Source organism: Sphaerodactylus townsendi, linkage group LG02 (assembly GCF_021028975.2).
Source record: "Sphaerodactylus townsendi isolate TG3544 linkage group LG02, MPM_Stown_v2.3, whole genome shotgun sequence".
NCBI classification, from domain to species: Eukaryota; Metazoa; Chordata; class Lepidosauria; order Squamata; family Sphaerodactylidae; genus Sphaerodactylus; species Sphaerodactylus townsendi.
Window position 1 is genome coordinate 13,409,381 of NC_059426.1, and position 15,771 is coordinate 13,425,151.

Here is a 15,771-nt window from a genome sequence, read left to right on the forward strand (position 1 = left end):
ACGTAAAACAACATAGCAAGCAATGTGTTCTCCCCCCCCCCCCAGTGAATCTGTTAGAGGTGTCCTGTACTTGGCTAAGACAGAATGGGGGAGACACAAGCCAGGTTCAGCAGTTCTTATAATAGGTTTATTACTGGAGAGAAACAAGACCCTAACTCCTCCCTTGGGTCTATCTAATCAGAGTACTTGCTTGTCTTGAGCAGGTTTGAAGCTGTAGACTGTGTCGTCTCTTGGTTGCTTTAGGAAAGTCCACTATGTCTTGCTTCTTTTCAGCTCTTTCAGTCTTTATCATATTCTAACTGCTGCTAAACTTGACTTTGGACCACCATATACTCATATGAACGTCACAAATATTCCAGTTTCCAGCTACCCTTAACACCTCTCTCAGACTGACTGACTAGAACTAAAACAGGGGATGGTGAGTAAAGAAAGGAAACTGTCTATTGGGAAATGTCTTAAAGGGGCAGGGGCTAACTAAAATACCCTCCCATAGAAGACTTAACAAAGAACTAAAACCATGCTAACTATGGGGAAACTGAATCAGAGGGGAAATAACCAAAGCCTCTGTGGGGGCATGACACAATGTGTGGATAGCATTGCCTTCTAAAACTGTTAAAAGGAAGTAGTACTGTTTTTATTTCCAAAATCTACTGGAATCTTTTTGGCAGCCAGAATAAAAAGCGAGACTTATGTGTAATGTAAGGGGTCAATATCGAATAGAAGCAATCCTATTTTCTCTGAGTCTGTATGCCCATTGTAGTATGTTCTTGGCTGCCTTGCATCTCCTGGAGGGGAAGAAATGTTGGATGGCCCATACCTTTCATTTTCCAGACTTTCCCAGTTTGCCAGGCTGACCCAGAAAGGTGAACATATTCGTGCTAATCTAGGTTCTAAAATGGATCAAAAGCACAATCCTACACTAGGTATACCTTTTTACATCTACAGAGGTCAGTGGGTTTAGAAGGGCAGAGCTCTGTTTGGGATTGCATAGCAAATTGTTTTGAGAATTCTTGCACTGTTGGCATCTTAAAGTGGTAGCTTGCTTTTGTAAATCAGGAACCAGTGAAATGAATAATACCCCTAACCAAAAAATGCTCTCAATTGGGAAGGCGCAAAAGCAGCTCATGTGCTTGGAAACGAAGTTGTCCATAAGGACTCTGGGAGAAGAAGAGTTTGGATTTTTACCCCACTTTTCTCAACCATGAGGAGGAGGAGGAGGAGGAAGACGAAGAAGAAGAAGAAGAAGAGGAGGAGGAGGAGGAGTTTGGATTTATATCCCCCCTTTCTCTCCTGCAGGAGACTCAAAGGGGCTTACAATCTCCTTGCCCTTCCCCCTCACAACAAACAGCCTGTGAGGTAGGTGGGGCTGAGAGAGCTCCGAGAAGCTGTGACTAGCCCAAGGTCACCCAGCTGGCGTGTGTGGGAGTGTACAGGCTAATCTGAATTCCCCAGATAAGCCTCCACAGCTCAGGCGGCAGAGCTGGGAATCAAACCCGGTTCCTCCAGATTAGATACACGAGCTCTTAACCTCCTACGCCACTGCGTAGTGTCAAAGTGGCTTATGAACTGCTTTCCTTCCCATCCCAGACACCTTGTGAAGTAGGTGGGGCTGAGAGAGTCCTGAAAGAACTGTTTCTGGTCCAAGGTCGCCCAGCAGGCTTCATGTGGAGAAGTGGAAACTCAAACCCAGTTCTCCAGATTAGAGTCCACCTGCTCCTAACCTGTAAGGTTCTGGTATTCCAGTCAGAAATAAGTCTCAGGAAGGTTTCGAGAGCTTTATTCAGGAACTGTGTCAGCCCAACGGCCAGGTGGCTGAATCTGAGATCCAAACTCCCTGGCCTCAGTATATACCTTAAGGTTACAGTTTGGTTCAACCTACAAAGCCCCCACCTTTGCATCCCCCAATATCAGCATGAGAAAGACAGTACCACAGATACATTGTTTTGGGAAAGGCAAGTTACTCCCTGTGAAAGATAGATAAGGAGTACTCGGCAAGCTCTATTGAACCTTCAAGTACATCTTGAACAAAAGAAAAGAGGCTTACCATGTGGCCCAGAGGAATTGGGATCAAACAGGATTCTCGCACAGGTTCCCGAGAGTAGGTAACTAATTATTTGTGTGTGCCAAGAGGGGGTTACTAATTGGTTACTAATACTAATTGGTTACTAATACTAATTTTGCCACGTAATTTTTTGCCTTAGTTACGCCCCTCCTCTCAGCAGTAGCGCGCAGAACTTTTTTTTTATTATTTAAAGTAGTTTATTATAATAAATTCATACAAACATACAAATAATAATCATTTCATACAAGCATACAAATAATATTGATTTCATACAAACAAATATCCCCTCTTTCCCATACATTATAACATTTACCTTACCTAACACCACCACCCCACCCTCAGTGCTGTGACTTCCGCTTGGAATCAGTTCAGCTTCTAATATCTTTCGTTTGTTGTTTAACTCTACATCTGACCATTAATTTCATCAACATTGCAGGCATAACAAAAATAACTTATACTCTTCATTTTTCTTTAAGAAGTTAATCAATGGATCCCAGGTTGACACAAATTCATCAATTGTACTTGTACTTAGCATTTTAGATAGTTTGTCATAAGAGGCAAATTCCAAAAGTTGGTTCATCCACCCTTCTATTGTTGGTACTGCAGGATTCTTCCATTTCTTTGCGAATTGGATTCTCCCAGCAACTGACATATATAAAAATAACGTTTCAGATTTTTTTCCCATTTTTTTTCCATAATATTTAGAAGAAACAATTCTGGCTTAAAGGGTATTTCTATACCTAGCTTATCTTTTATATAAGTTAAACAAGTGAACAATCTTGCCCATAGCCAGAACTTGAAGCTTAAGTCTTAGCAGGAGGTGCACCCGGCGTCTGCGTGGCAGCCTAACCTACCATGTGCATTGGTTTCCTAGCCCAAGAGGACCTTCGGCCTTGGCGAGCTGTGTCCTTGCCTCAGCCCCACCCAGGAATGCCCTGCCCCCAGAATGCCCCGCCACGCCCCTGTCGTGCCCCGCCCAGCCCCATTGGCGCTACGCCACAGTTTGAATCCTACCCCCATGGGAACCTGTTACTAAAATTTTTGGATCCCACCAATGCCCATGGCTTTGGGGCGGCAGAGATGGCTGGCCCAGCTGTGGCTGGCCTGTGTACGTGCTCTCTGCCAGGCCAAGAATGGCACAGGCCTGACATAACCCCTTCACAACACTGGCTCTCCTAAACATACCAGACGAGGTTACCAGTTCTGGATTGGGAAATTCCTGGAAATTTGGAGGAAGGTCTTGGGGAGGGTTTGCAGAGTAAAGGGACTTTAGAGTGGTATAATGCTGAAGTGTCCGTCCTCCAAAGCAGCCAGGGCAATTGATCTCTCTCATCTGGAGATCCTTTGCAGTCCAAGGAGGCCTCCAAACCCCAAGCGGAATTCTCAAACTTCGTTCCACCCCAGTGTTTGTCACAGTGAGCTCAAAATCTCATTGGGCTGCCCTTTGAACCATTTGGTAAAAAAAAAGGGCTGATGGGCAGGAATAATAACAATGGCGTTGCGTTCTGGCGGTGGTTGTGAAAAGGGCCGTCAAGTCACAGCCAACTGAAGCTGTGACTTTGTGGGGTTTTCACGGCAAGAAATGAACTGGCAAAATTTGAAGAAGAAAAAAGGTCTTGGGAAATTAATGAGGTGAAATAATTATATGATAATAATATGTATTTATTTGAAACATTTAGAGACGGGCTCAAAGTGACTCACCAATTGAAACTAGTTGTTATCCTACAAATATTATCTTTGTGGTAAGGCAGAACTGATTCAAAGAATAAGAGAATCCTTGATGGGGTATCATTCTTCATCCTTATTGTTAGGCCGTTTTCACACAGCGTCGTTGGGGGTTGGGTCGGCGCATCCCTCGCCGACCCAACCCCCCTGGGACCGTTCGCACAAACGGTCCCAGAAACAGCTGGGACGATGGCGCGGCAGAGCGCTGTTGCCCGGCCGACCGGGCGTGTCTCTGGCCATCTGGTGCATCGCCGAGACCTGGAGACAAGCCCCCTGCTCTGCGTGACTGCTCCAGGGTCGCAGGGCAAAGTGGGTGTGTCCCCAGGCCTTGGCGACCCGCCGGAGGGCCACAGGACTGGTGAGTCGCCCGGTGGGGGGGGAGGCGCCTGGAAGCCGCTGCCGTTCGCACGGCAGCGGCTCCAAGCCAGCATTTCCAGTAAACCTCGCTTGCCGAGCGAGGTTTGGAAATGCCGGCTTCGCGCCAGTCGGGCGGCGTGAGGGTGGCGTGGCGGCACAGCTGCTGTGCCCCCTGTGCAAATGGCTCCCTGGGGATGGCTTTTTTGCCATCCCCAGGGTGCCATAAACCGCTCGTGCGGAAAGGGCCTTAGTGTCAGGCCTGGTATATCTTCAGCTTACTGGTCAACATAAATTTGGTTGGAGAGCATATTCTGCTCTTTCTTAGCTGTTCAACCCAGCAATCTTTAAACCCACATGTGTTATTGACAAAATGACTCAAACTGGAACAGAACCTGTAATGAGGAATGAAAACAAGGGTGGTATTCCCCAACACAGGCTGATCTGCGACAGCCACCTATTAACCATCTATACTCTGCTTCACATAAAGATGTTAGTAGATTGTATATTCCTCCACCACAGGATAAAACATGTTGGAACTTCTTTGTTGTAGAATGCTCCTCCTGGGTCCTAGTGCCTATCTAGCTCTGCTCCTGCCCATCTGTTTGAAAGTAAAAATACAAAATGCGCTTGTATCAAAGTACCATGTTCAATGGTGCACAAGATATATCTCTTGAGTGTCAGAATGTACAGCCTTGCTTGCATGCAGCAGCAGGGAATTCTGGGAGATCTCTACGAACATTCTAGTTGGAAACAGTTAGCTCTCTGACTCTGCTGAGGAAAGATGTTATGTGTTCTGCTTAACCAAAAAGCCTCTGACTATGCTTGAAATGATAACCAAACTGTGAACTATGAATGTATCAATGTATAAGTGCATATTGTCTGTTTCTCTCTCAGTTTAAGTAAGGCTTTCTAATGTTTAATGATTTCTGAGGTAAAAGGTCTGGTCTTTAGCTAGATAACTATTCCTATCATAAAGTGGCGCGCAAAGCTAAATTCCACTCGTTACTCTGCTAACAGGATCATATGGAAATATACCCGTTAACCTTCATTGAGATCATTCTGGTGAGCTGAAATGTGCTGTACAACAGATGTTCCATCATGAGCCAATGGAAATACATTAACCACTGCTTTGTCACTTCCTGTCAATATGAAAAGGTAAAAGTGGTCCCTTGGGGAAGCCCCGGGTCATTACTGACCCATAGGGTGATGTCACACCCTGACATTTATTAGGCAGACTATGTTGACAAGGTGGTTTGCCGTTGCCTTCCTCAGTCACCCACACTTTACCCTTAGTGATCTGGGTACTCATTTTACTGACCTTGGAGTGATGGGTGAGTCAACCTTTAGCCAGCTACATGAAACCAACTTCTGTAGGGACTGAACTCAGGTCGTGAGCAGAGCTTTGAATGCAGTACTGTAGCTTACCATTCTGTGCTACAGGGCTCATCTTTTCCCTTTTGCATATTCAACATATATATTTTCTGTTGTGTGCAGATGGTGAGACCCTTCTCCGGCAAATAGAGACACTACAATGACAGGCTTGGAAAAATGGATTGGGCCGCAGCCCAGTTTATTAATATATATGCAAATATAAACAACTATAACATATTTACAGAGAAGCTAGGGCAGCAAACGGGTCACAACATCAGGCGATCCCCAATATCCATTGGGGCCACCAGCAGGAAGGGGAGCCCCAGGGGTAACCCCCCGGCTTCGACCCTTCCTGCTCCTGCTGAGGAGGCGGGCACCGGCTAAGCCCACAGGCCGCCTACCGACCCGCCATCCTTCCCAAGCTTGCTGGGGTGTCGGGCACCGGCTAAGCCTACTGGCCTGCCAACCGGCCCGCCACACCCCCCGGCCCTTCCACAGGGCACAAGCATGGGAGAACCTGCCAGATGGCTCATTTTCTCCCCAGATGTTGTGTCTCCCGTTGCCAACCCGCCGGGCTGCGACAATTTGCAAAATCAACAACAATCATCTAGATCTAGGAAGGGAGGGTGGGCCATGCCTTTCGAGTCTCGCCGCCAAGAAGGACGAGCTCTGGGTGTGGTGCCACTTTTATAGTTAGGCTCCTCCCGCCTTTACCGGTTCGGAGCCAATCATTGCACCCGCCTGCAGCATGCCGTCCGGCCATGCTTTTGCAAGCAACTCTTGCCTCCTTGGCTCACCCCAGCTGCAATGGCTGCCCCCGGTGATTCGGTTGCTGCTATTTACAAGTTGCACTCAGCCCGACATTCCACCTACCAAATTTTCTTGTTTTGTTAACAGTTTTAACTTGCTGTCCAAATCTACTAGAAACATGTTGTTTTGAAAGCCGGATGTCTTTAATGTAAAAACAAAACAAAAAACCACCCTCTCTCCCCAGCCTCTTTCTCTGATGGTGAACTTAGCTTGAATCTCTTAGTATTTCTATTTAGTTTTCGTTAAAAAGAAGAGTGAGAAAGCCAAGATAAGAATGCTTTAGCTGATAAGTGAATTGGGGGGGAAAGTGGGGGGTGGGGAAGGAAATAATTATATGAATCGTGCATTTGGTTTGTTCAGAATGCTGAAATCCGTAATTGCATTTTAGTTTACTCTTATGTAAAGGTCAGGAACAAATGTTTCATGAGCAATGTGGAACCTCCTGAACAGTTTTCTTTAATTAAGTGTAGCATCTCAGGTTTCGTTTAATTAAAAAAAATGTTTCTTGCTCTTAAGGTTGTGGAGGGAAATGGAGGGATGACATGGACACTGCTCCTGGACCAGAAAGACAGTGAGCAATACATTAATTATGTTTGAATAAAACCATGAAGTACAAGAAAACAGCTGCGTAGATCTTGGAAAAGATGTTTGGCAAATGCCATTAAGAGATTCATTCCGATGCAACATTTCGCCTCCAGGATTTGCAGAGCAGCTTAGCCCCATGGAAGATCGTTCCATTTGCCGACTTTCTGCATTCCGGCATCAGTATTTCGTAATATTTGTGTCCAACCCCAGGCACCAGCTTTATGAATGGGAAAATCTCCATGGAAAATCAGGGTAGATATTGTAGAGCTACTTGAGAACCAATACATAGTATGAAGTCTGTTTCTGGAGTAGGTGCATCAGCCCATTCACTCAAGTACAGCTGAGCAAAAGAAAGCAGGAATCCAGTCTTCAAAAGGATTTCATGTGCAGTACTTCTATTGGTGCAAATCCCACCACTGCACACAGCCCAGAAAACCCACAACAGCAAGTTGATTGGCTTCCATTAGGGTTATAAGGATTCAAAGGAAAATCTACTCATGACCACGCAATAGTCCTGGCCCACCTTGCCCAAAAACAGTTAAAACAACGATCAGGCAAGCTCTATGTTGCTTTTTTAGACTTTAAAAAAGCCTTTGATTCACTATCTAGAGACTTGTTATGGAAGAAAATGGAGGATTTGAACATCGACCCCAGACTGCTTTTTTTAATCAGGCAATTACACACTAACACCTCTTGCCGGGTAAAATGCACTCAGGAGGGGGCATTGACCAATAATAATATCTTAAGCAACCAAAGGGGTAGAAACAGGGGGTGTATAATTGCTCCGACCTTGTTTAACTTATATACTTAAAGGGATTTCCTGGAACTTGGGGATATTGATGGACCACAGCCCCAAACTGGGAAATACACATTTACCGGCGCTTCTTTATGCAGATGATACTATTATAATGTCATACACTAGGGTAGGCCTGTTACGTTCAATGAACAGATGCTACAGTTACTGTAGAGAATTAAACAAGCTGGAGACTTAACTTTTGATAAATCAAAAGTTATATGTGGTGTTTGCTAGATCATGGAAAAAACAACCACTGGAAAGTAGCGACGAAAGAAATTGAACAAGTCAAAGAAATACAAATACTTAGGGTATTTTTGTTCATACTTATAATCTTTCTTGGACAGCCCATGTCAAAAGCGGCATCAGTAAAAGCTACTCAACTGTAGCGCTTTAGTGAATTTAGCTTTTTACACCAAAGGACACCAATACATTCCAGCAGTAATCCAAGAGCGATTCAATTGCAAAAGTAGTTCTGCAGCTACTCTATGGCTTTCCAGTCGCACTGTTTCTTAGCCCCAAGAAACACCAGATCGGCTTACTCTACACTCTAAATTTCTGCGCATAGGATTATGGGTTTCCCCAATTTAGTGTCTTAATACGCAGCCTTGCGCTTTGAACTAGGCCTCACATGTTCCTTAACTACCTTAAGCTTGGATTAAGAGCAACTATATACTGGTTAAAAATCCACTGTCATTCCAAAGCCAGGCAGTTTCACATGCTTATTGTGCTCTCTGAACTTAACACTTCAAACTGGCATGATAAAATAGTTGATAAGATTACAGAAATTGGCATATCTATGGATGAAATATCAATGTTATCTTATTTAGAGGCAAAAAAATTGTTGTTAAAAAAGAAAGAATTCGCTTGAGATGGGATTATCAAAGATCTTTAATAGCAAGCAAATTCAAAAAGCTTGCTCACGCTCCCTAAATCAATCACCTTCATAGTTGGAAGCAAAGGGTTGTATGTCTCTCATTATTTACTTTATATAGATTAATTTTTAAGATTGAGGCAGTTGCATTCTCTTTAGCAAGATTCAATATTTTGCCATCCTGCTCTACTAGAAGATTGATTCCAAAAAATACCAAAGACCGAGAAAAGATTATGCCCTTGCAACAGCATGTACTAAGAGTAGAAACACTAGAGCATATCATCATCACCGTTTCCACTGTCCAAAATATAGGGGAATGCTTAAGGTATAAGTATCGACCATTGTGTACATCTTTTAATGTAGATATATATGATGACAGATGATCAAAGGATAAGAAGTATTTCCTGGATGGATCAAATCCAGGATTTTTCTGAATTAGTTGCCAAGTTTCTGTTGGATATAATTGGCACATCTGCTAAGGGAGATTTTTATATTAAATGATGGTTATTTGAGTTGTAACTATGTTATTCTGGTTGTAAAACGTTTCTGGTTACAAATTGTTTTACTGTATGATGCCAATAAAGGCTTTGTGTGTGTGTGTGGGTTATAAGGATTACTTTTTTATGTATGTATGTATGTATGTATGTATGTATGTATGTATGTATGTATGTATGGATGGATGGATGGATGGATGGATGGATGGATGGATGGATGGATGGATGGGTGGGTGGGTGGGTGGGTGGGTGGATTTATTCATTCATTCATTCATTCATTCATTCATTCATTCATTCATTCATTCATTCATTCATCATCTATCTATCTATCTATCTATCTATCTATCTATCTATCTATCTATCTATCTATCTATCTATCTATCTATCTATCTATCTATCTATCTATCTATCTATCTATCTATCTATCTATCTATCTATCTATCTATCTATCTATCTATCTATCTATCTATCTATCTATCTATCTATCTATTTATTTATTTATTTATTTATTTAAATGTGTATGCCGCCCTCCCCACAAGGGCTCAAAGTGGCTTACAGCAGTAAACAACATATAAAAATTTGATTAAAAACAGTCAACAATTACAACAATTAACAACAATTAAAACAAAAATCTACTTATAAATAAAAACATTTTAAAAAATAAATGGGATTCCACCGGAAGCCTTGAATCCTGGCAAGTGCCCCACTTCGGGGTATGTTGACACCAGCCCTGAAGCTTATAGTTGGAAAATCAGGTCTCGTCTCTCCACCAGAGAATGGGGCATGTGTCTAACTGATTGGTCTTTGTGCTTCCTTATCACTTGCGAGTCAGGGCCTCTCCTATTCAGTCTGCTTTCCCTTGGGGCTTCCCAGTACACACTAGCAAGCCTGTGCGTTGATTTAAATCTGCTCCAGACGAGATCTTGATACAGTCGCATCAGGCTTCCATTCAGGGTGGTGATGTGTGCGCTGGCAAACATTAATAACTTGTTTAAAAAAGGTCACCGGCATATCTGTAGTCAGCAGTTCCCTAGCTAGAGAAAGGGGGTGGGGCGGGAGAATCCTTATAAATCTTTAGTCCCTCCCGGCAATTAGACCATTACTCCGGCATAAGTGGAGAGGATGAATTTACGAAGTGTGGCGTTTCTCACTCAGCTCCGCAGCTTCCAGGAATTGCTCCCACGTACAAGGAGCAATTAACTTTCTCTGCCGAGTCGGCAAAAATCTGTCTCATAAACCGACATTGTCTATGCCAGCTGGTCAGCCCAGATCGAAATGATAGCTGGAGCGTTTGAAATATCTAATATATCGGCTAGCGGGATATGTGGACTGACTTAAAATTATAGGCACACAGTATCAGTAATTGGGGACAGACTGGGCCATGTGACAAGGCTATAATAAAAAGCTCCGACGGGACCCGCTTGTGAAATGTTTTATCACCCATCTCCATATTTTTTTGTTGTTGTGTATGATTTAGATGTGAGTAAATTTTCCAATTTCATCCTTTTTTATCTTTTCTCAATAGTTTCCGTGCTCTGATTTTCACTGCTTGTTTTCTAGGTCAATTTCTGTTGTTCACACATGTTGCATATGATAAATAGTTTATATAGCATTTATGCGTTCACTGTACACGTAATATACATCAATATATCAAATAGCACATTGTCAGGCCCTGTGGCAATAAGGAGAGTTGTAAATCTGATTTCCATGGTGGACTTCCCTGATATTCAGAAAAAGAAACATGACTTTGGCTGCAGTTCTCAGAATACTGTCCTGGGAGTAAACTCGGCTGGAGAAAAGGAGACATAATTTTGTATAGACTTGTTGCTCTCTATGGAGATTAAGCCAAGAGTAAAAAAAAAATCCCTTTATAATCTTCCCAGTGATGACTGATAATGCTGCAGAAGGGATGGCAGTTCGAGAAGCAGCTTAAAGGAAACAAAAGAGGCAGGCAAAATCTGCACAAGACACTTGGAGTTTACAGAATCCCCAAAAGAGATTTGGGGTGATATGCTGGGATTTCTAAATTTAGACCTGTGATTTCTTGTAAGCCCCTCCTTATTTAACAGATAATGCTAATTTGTCGGGTTCAAATAATGGTCCTTTTGGCACTCGCCCCTGAAAACATTTTGAAAGAGTTTGCCAAGCGTTTTTGAACCCCGCCCGATTTATCCGCACTCATCCCCTCAAAATGATTCCTGGCTGACATTTTGCGTCATATTGGCTCGTTCCACACATGCAGAATAATGCACTTTCAAACTGCTTTCAGTGCTCTTTAAAGCTGTGCAGAATAGCAAAATCCACTTGCAAACAGTTATGAAAGTGGTTTGAAAACGCATTATTTTGCGTGTGCGGAAGGGGCCTCTGTTTCTTTTTGGAACTCTGTGGATCCCATGCTATGAGGCTTTAAAAAAAATACCTGACAAAAATATGGTGTTAGATGGCTGGTGTAAACTAAGAAAATGGTGCCAATGGGGAAGTATAGGATGTGTAGGAAACGTCTTAAAGAGATCGCACAGCAAGTGAAAATGTTTTCAAAACGTTTTTATGAAAGAATCGCAAAGGAACAGTGCACAAATAAAATGTTCCCAGCTAAAAACGTTGCAGAAATCTGTAAACACTTTATTTCCTACTTTACAACATTTTATTCAGGTTGTGTGGAATGGACCAATGTTACATAAACTGAAACAGGGTGAAACCTAAAGAATCAGAGACTTGATAGACTGAAGAGAGGAGTGCGAATGAAACATACACCCTCAGATTGAAATAGTAGGTATGAGAAATTTGAAATCGTCCCTCATTACAAATGCACGATCTTTGTTTGCTGCAGACTCTTCAAGTAATGCTTGTGTTTTCCTTTAGGAAGAGAAACCTGGTACCTTATCTTATTCTGTCCATCAATTTTACTGTCGTTAGACTATTTTGTACCCTGACCTTTGTTAACGGTGGCTCTGCCAGAACTACAGCAAAAAAGTGTAAATTGATAGTGTTGCTGCTACATAAAGATGCTATCAAGCATTTAATGCGAGAGCATTCAAGAAGAACACAGCCAGGTTGCTTGAATGTGTTGGAATGATAAGAGATTCTTCTCCTGCATATGAACGTGAAGGGTGCATAAAAGATGTTTTAGAGCCCGAATCCCTCTTTTTTTATTGAGTATCTAAAAATCTATGGGCAAAGAAAAAACTGTAGTGCTAGGTAAGTGTAGCAGTTGAGGGATAGTTCTTTTTAAGCACCGCCTTCACTCCTTGAATAACAAAACAGCTGAAATGATTTTTTTTTCTTGGATGCAGGAAGAATAATAGGTGCATTTTCTTGAATAATAGCCCTCTTGCTAACAAATAAAGGAAGCACTGTGGCTGATTATATATAATTAGCCCAATAAATACAACTAAACAGTGCAATCCAAAGAGGGACAAAACCATTCAGTAAGATGTATGACTCCTGTACAGTAGTGGGATCCAAAAATTTTAGTAACAGGTTCCCATGGTGGTGGGATTCAAACAGTGGCGTAGTGCCAATGGGGCTGGGCGGGGCACGATGGGGGCGGGGCTGGGCATTCCAGGGGCGGGGCATTCCTGGGCAGGGCTGTGGCAAGGATGCAGCCACTGCGCCGGTCCTTGGGCGGGAAACCAATGCACGCAGGTGCAGGCTGCCATGCACACCGGTGCACCTCCTGCTAGACTGCTTCAAGTTCTGTGGGCTACTGCTGAGGAGCGGAGGAGGGGTGTAACTAAGGCAAAAATCACGTGGCAAAATCACCAATTAGTAACCCCCTCTCGGCACACACAAATAACTAGTAACCTACTCTCGGGAACCTGTGAGAACCTGCTGGATCCCACCTCTGCTCCTGTACCAACGTAAATGCCACTTACACTGATAGTGCTGGGGCACTTACACCAGTGTCGGGGAGCCATGTGGCCGTGTCATGCTCGGGCGCCATCGCAGTCACGGTGCCAGCACTTTTCCAGTGCAGGAGCCCCCACTAGCACCAAGATGGCTGTTCTCGGGACAAAACCAGCTTTGCTCAACTTTCTGAGCCCTTTGGGGCCAGGAATGCCCCCATTTGATAGCGTACACTTACACTGCATAGACTGCTTGCCTGCATCATTTTCTTTTGCTGTCCTTGGCACAGCAAGCCACTTAGGAGAAAGTGTGGCTGTGCTGGAAGGTCTTCTGGCTTGTCCTTGGGGGCCAACAAAACATATGGCCAGCCAGCAGGAAGCCAAGGCACTGGGTACCAAAATGGCGAGCCAATGCCATGTGCCATAGGTGCTATTTCCCGTAGATGCTGGGGAGCAGAAGGACCACAACCTCATTCCTTTTGCTGAATAAGAAGCCCCAGAGCCCTTAGGTGGAGAGTGATTTATTAAGTCGAATGAATAAATAAATAAAAATAAAATAAAATAAATAAAACAGGACAAAGATTAGCACCAGCAAATGTCACTCTGTGGCAAACCTTATTCAAGAACCAGCCTGCAGGAGTTGAGATCCATTCCTGCACTGATTAAAATCTGGAAGTGATATGGTGCAGCTCTAGGAAACACTGGAGACCATGGTTTTACCATAGAGTTCCCAAGGATTCTTACAGCTGCTTGTGTCACTTCCATATTTTTACCAGCAGTGACATGGTGCTACAGCCCCCATTGTTGCCTCTCCATATCCCCACCCTCAGAGTCCCAGCATGATGTAGTGGTTAAGAGGAGCAGACTCTAATCTGGAGAACCAGGTTTGATTCCCCACTCCTCCACATGAGCGGCGGAGTCTTATCTGGTGAGCCCGATTTGCTTCTGCGCTCCTACATCCCTGCTTGGTGACCTTGGTCCAGTCACAGTTCACTCAGAAGTCTCTCAGCCCATCTACCTCACAGGTTGTCTGTTGTGGGAAGAGGAAGAGAAAGGAGTTTGTAATACCTTCACATCTCCTTACGGTAGAGAAGAAGAAGAAGAAGAGTTTGGATTTATATCCCCCCTTTCTCTCCTGCAGGAGACTCAAAGGGGCTTACAATCTCCTTGCCCTTCCCCCCTCACAACAAACACCCTGTGAGGTGCGTGGGGCTGAGAGAGCTCCCAAAAACTGTGACTAGCCCAAGGTCACCCAGCTGGTGTGTGTGGGAGTGCACAGGCTAATCTGAGTTCCCCAGATAAGCCTCCACAGCTCAGGCGGCAGAGCTGGGAATCAAACCCGGTTCCTCCAGATTAGATACACGAGCTCTTAACCTCCTCGCCACTGCTGCTCCAAGAGGAAGGTGGGATAGTATAAATCCAAACCCTTCTTCTCTGTCCTTCTGCCTGGCTACTCCTTGTTGAAAAGAAGCGTTGTTTTTTTCTGGTCTAGCAAGTCTCCCTGCAGTAGCTTTGCTGAATACAATTTTGTGCTATTGTAACAGTAGAAAATAAGGAGACCCAAGTTCCGGTTTATCTAACGGGAAAATGAACAGAATTTGGGCGTCATTGCTTGCACCTTGCTACTCATATACTTGCTAGTGTAACTTCTGGGAGTATCCACAGTTGGTCTGCTACATCGAAACAGGCAACTCGCTTTGATAATATCCTTTAATTCTTGCTGTGGATGGCCAGACCTTTGTTCCTAGCTGCTCCTCCCACACTGTGCCATTCCCGTGTTCCGAGTTGGTTCTTTTCTCTCCCAACGAAATAACAAAACGCTAAAAGCCGTTGATGCATTTCTAAGGAGAAAGAACGGCGACTGGTTGGGGAGCCGAAAACAAAAATCTTCATGGCCTGTCCCTTCCTGACCGTCCCGAAAACCAGTTTCATAATCGCAGCTGAGGAAGGAAATTGCCACAATTTGCATAAGAGGAATGGAGGGAGGATTACCACAGCTCGGCGAAATTAACTGTTTGGCTGTGGAGAAAGCAAAAGAATAAAAACCAGCAATCTACTCATTAAAGCGTTCTGGCACAATCAAGGGCGAAAAAATGTTTCAGCTGGCTGACGGGAACAGCAGCTGGGTGGGCTGCGTTACAGCCTCAGCTAGGCCTAAACCTGTTTACGTTTTTTGGAGAGGGGAATGCCTCATCCATCTTGTTCCCTGCAAAGTCATTGCAGGCCGCCTCCTCCACGACCCAAATACTTGAACAAGTTAAGCTGCATGAACCCTTGAGCAAAGGGACTGGCTTGGAGTCCTAACATTTAACTACTAATTCAACCAAATTAGGGTTGCCAACTTTGGGCTGGAGGTCACAGTGTCAGGTTCTTGAACATGGAAATAATAGAGACCTTAGGAAAGTCCTAAAGCAGTTTATTTCTACAACGCGTAGAGTAACAGAGAAAGCTGAATCTAAGCTCTCCCGCTTAGATCCAGAGATTATATCCTTCAATCCCCGCCCCCATTTGATTCCCACAAAGGGGCTTTCCGCACTGACAGAGTTGTACTGGTTTCTATCTAGGTTCACCTCAGTGTATCCGCACTGCAACTGAGCTCAACGTTGTTTTGTCTCAGTTCCCCCCCCCTCAGAACTGCGACATCCCTGTCGCAGTTATGAACTGCACTTTTCTGTTGGAGCAAGGTCGATACCGCTTCAAAGCTTCGAAGCGGGGATGCATCGAAACGACACCTCATCCGTTCAACCAATCAGGAGCCGCTTTTGTGGCATGCGCAGAACGGGCATGTAACTGTAAAAAAAAAGAACACTCCCATTTCCCATGGTAACACAAGCTCCAATCACGATCGAGGAGCG

The 15,771-nt window shown here is 44.1% G+C and overlaps 1 protein-coding gene across 1 annotated transcript in view; it reads left to right on the forward strand.

Annotated features, from left to right (window-relative positions):
* The first annotated feature begins 3,976 nt into the window (after window positions 1-3,976).
* ZNF804A (zinc finger protein 804A) overlaps window positions 3,977-15,771 on the forward strand; it is a 187,720-nt gene continuing 175,925 nt past the window's right edge. The window contains exon 1 of the mRNA XM_048484448.1: window positions 3,977-4,096. Within this exon, the coding sequence (XP_048340405.1) occupies window positions 3,977-4,096 (120 nt within the window). The remainder of the gene's footprint in view (window positions 4,097-15,771) is intronic.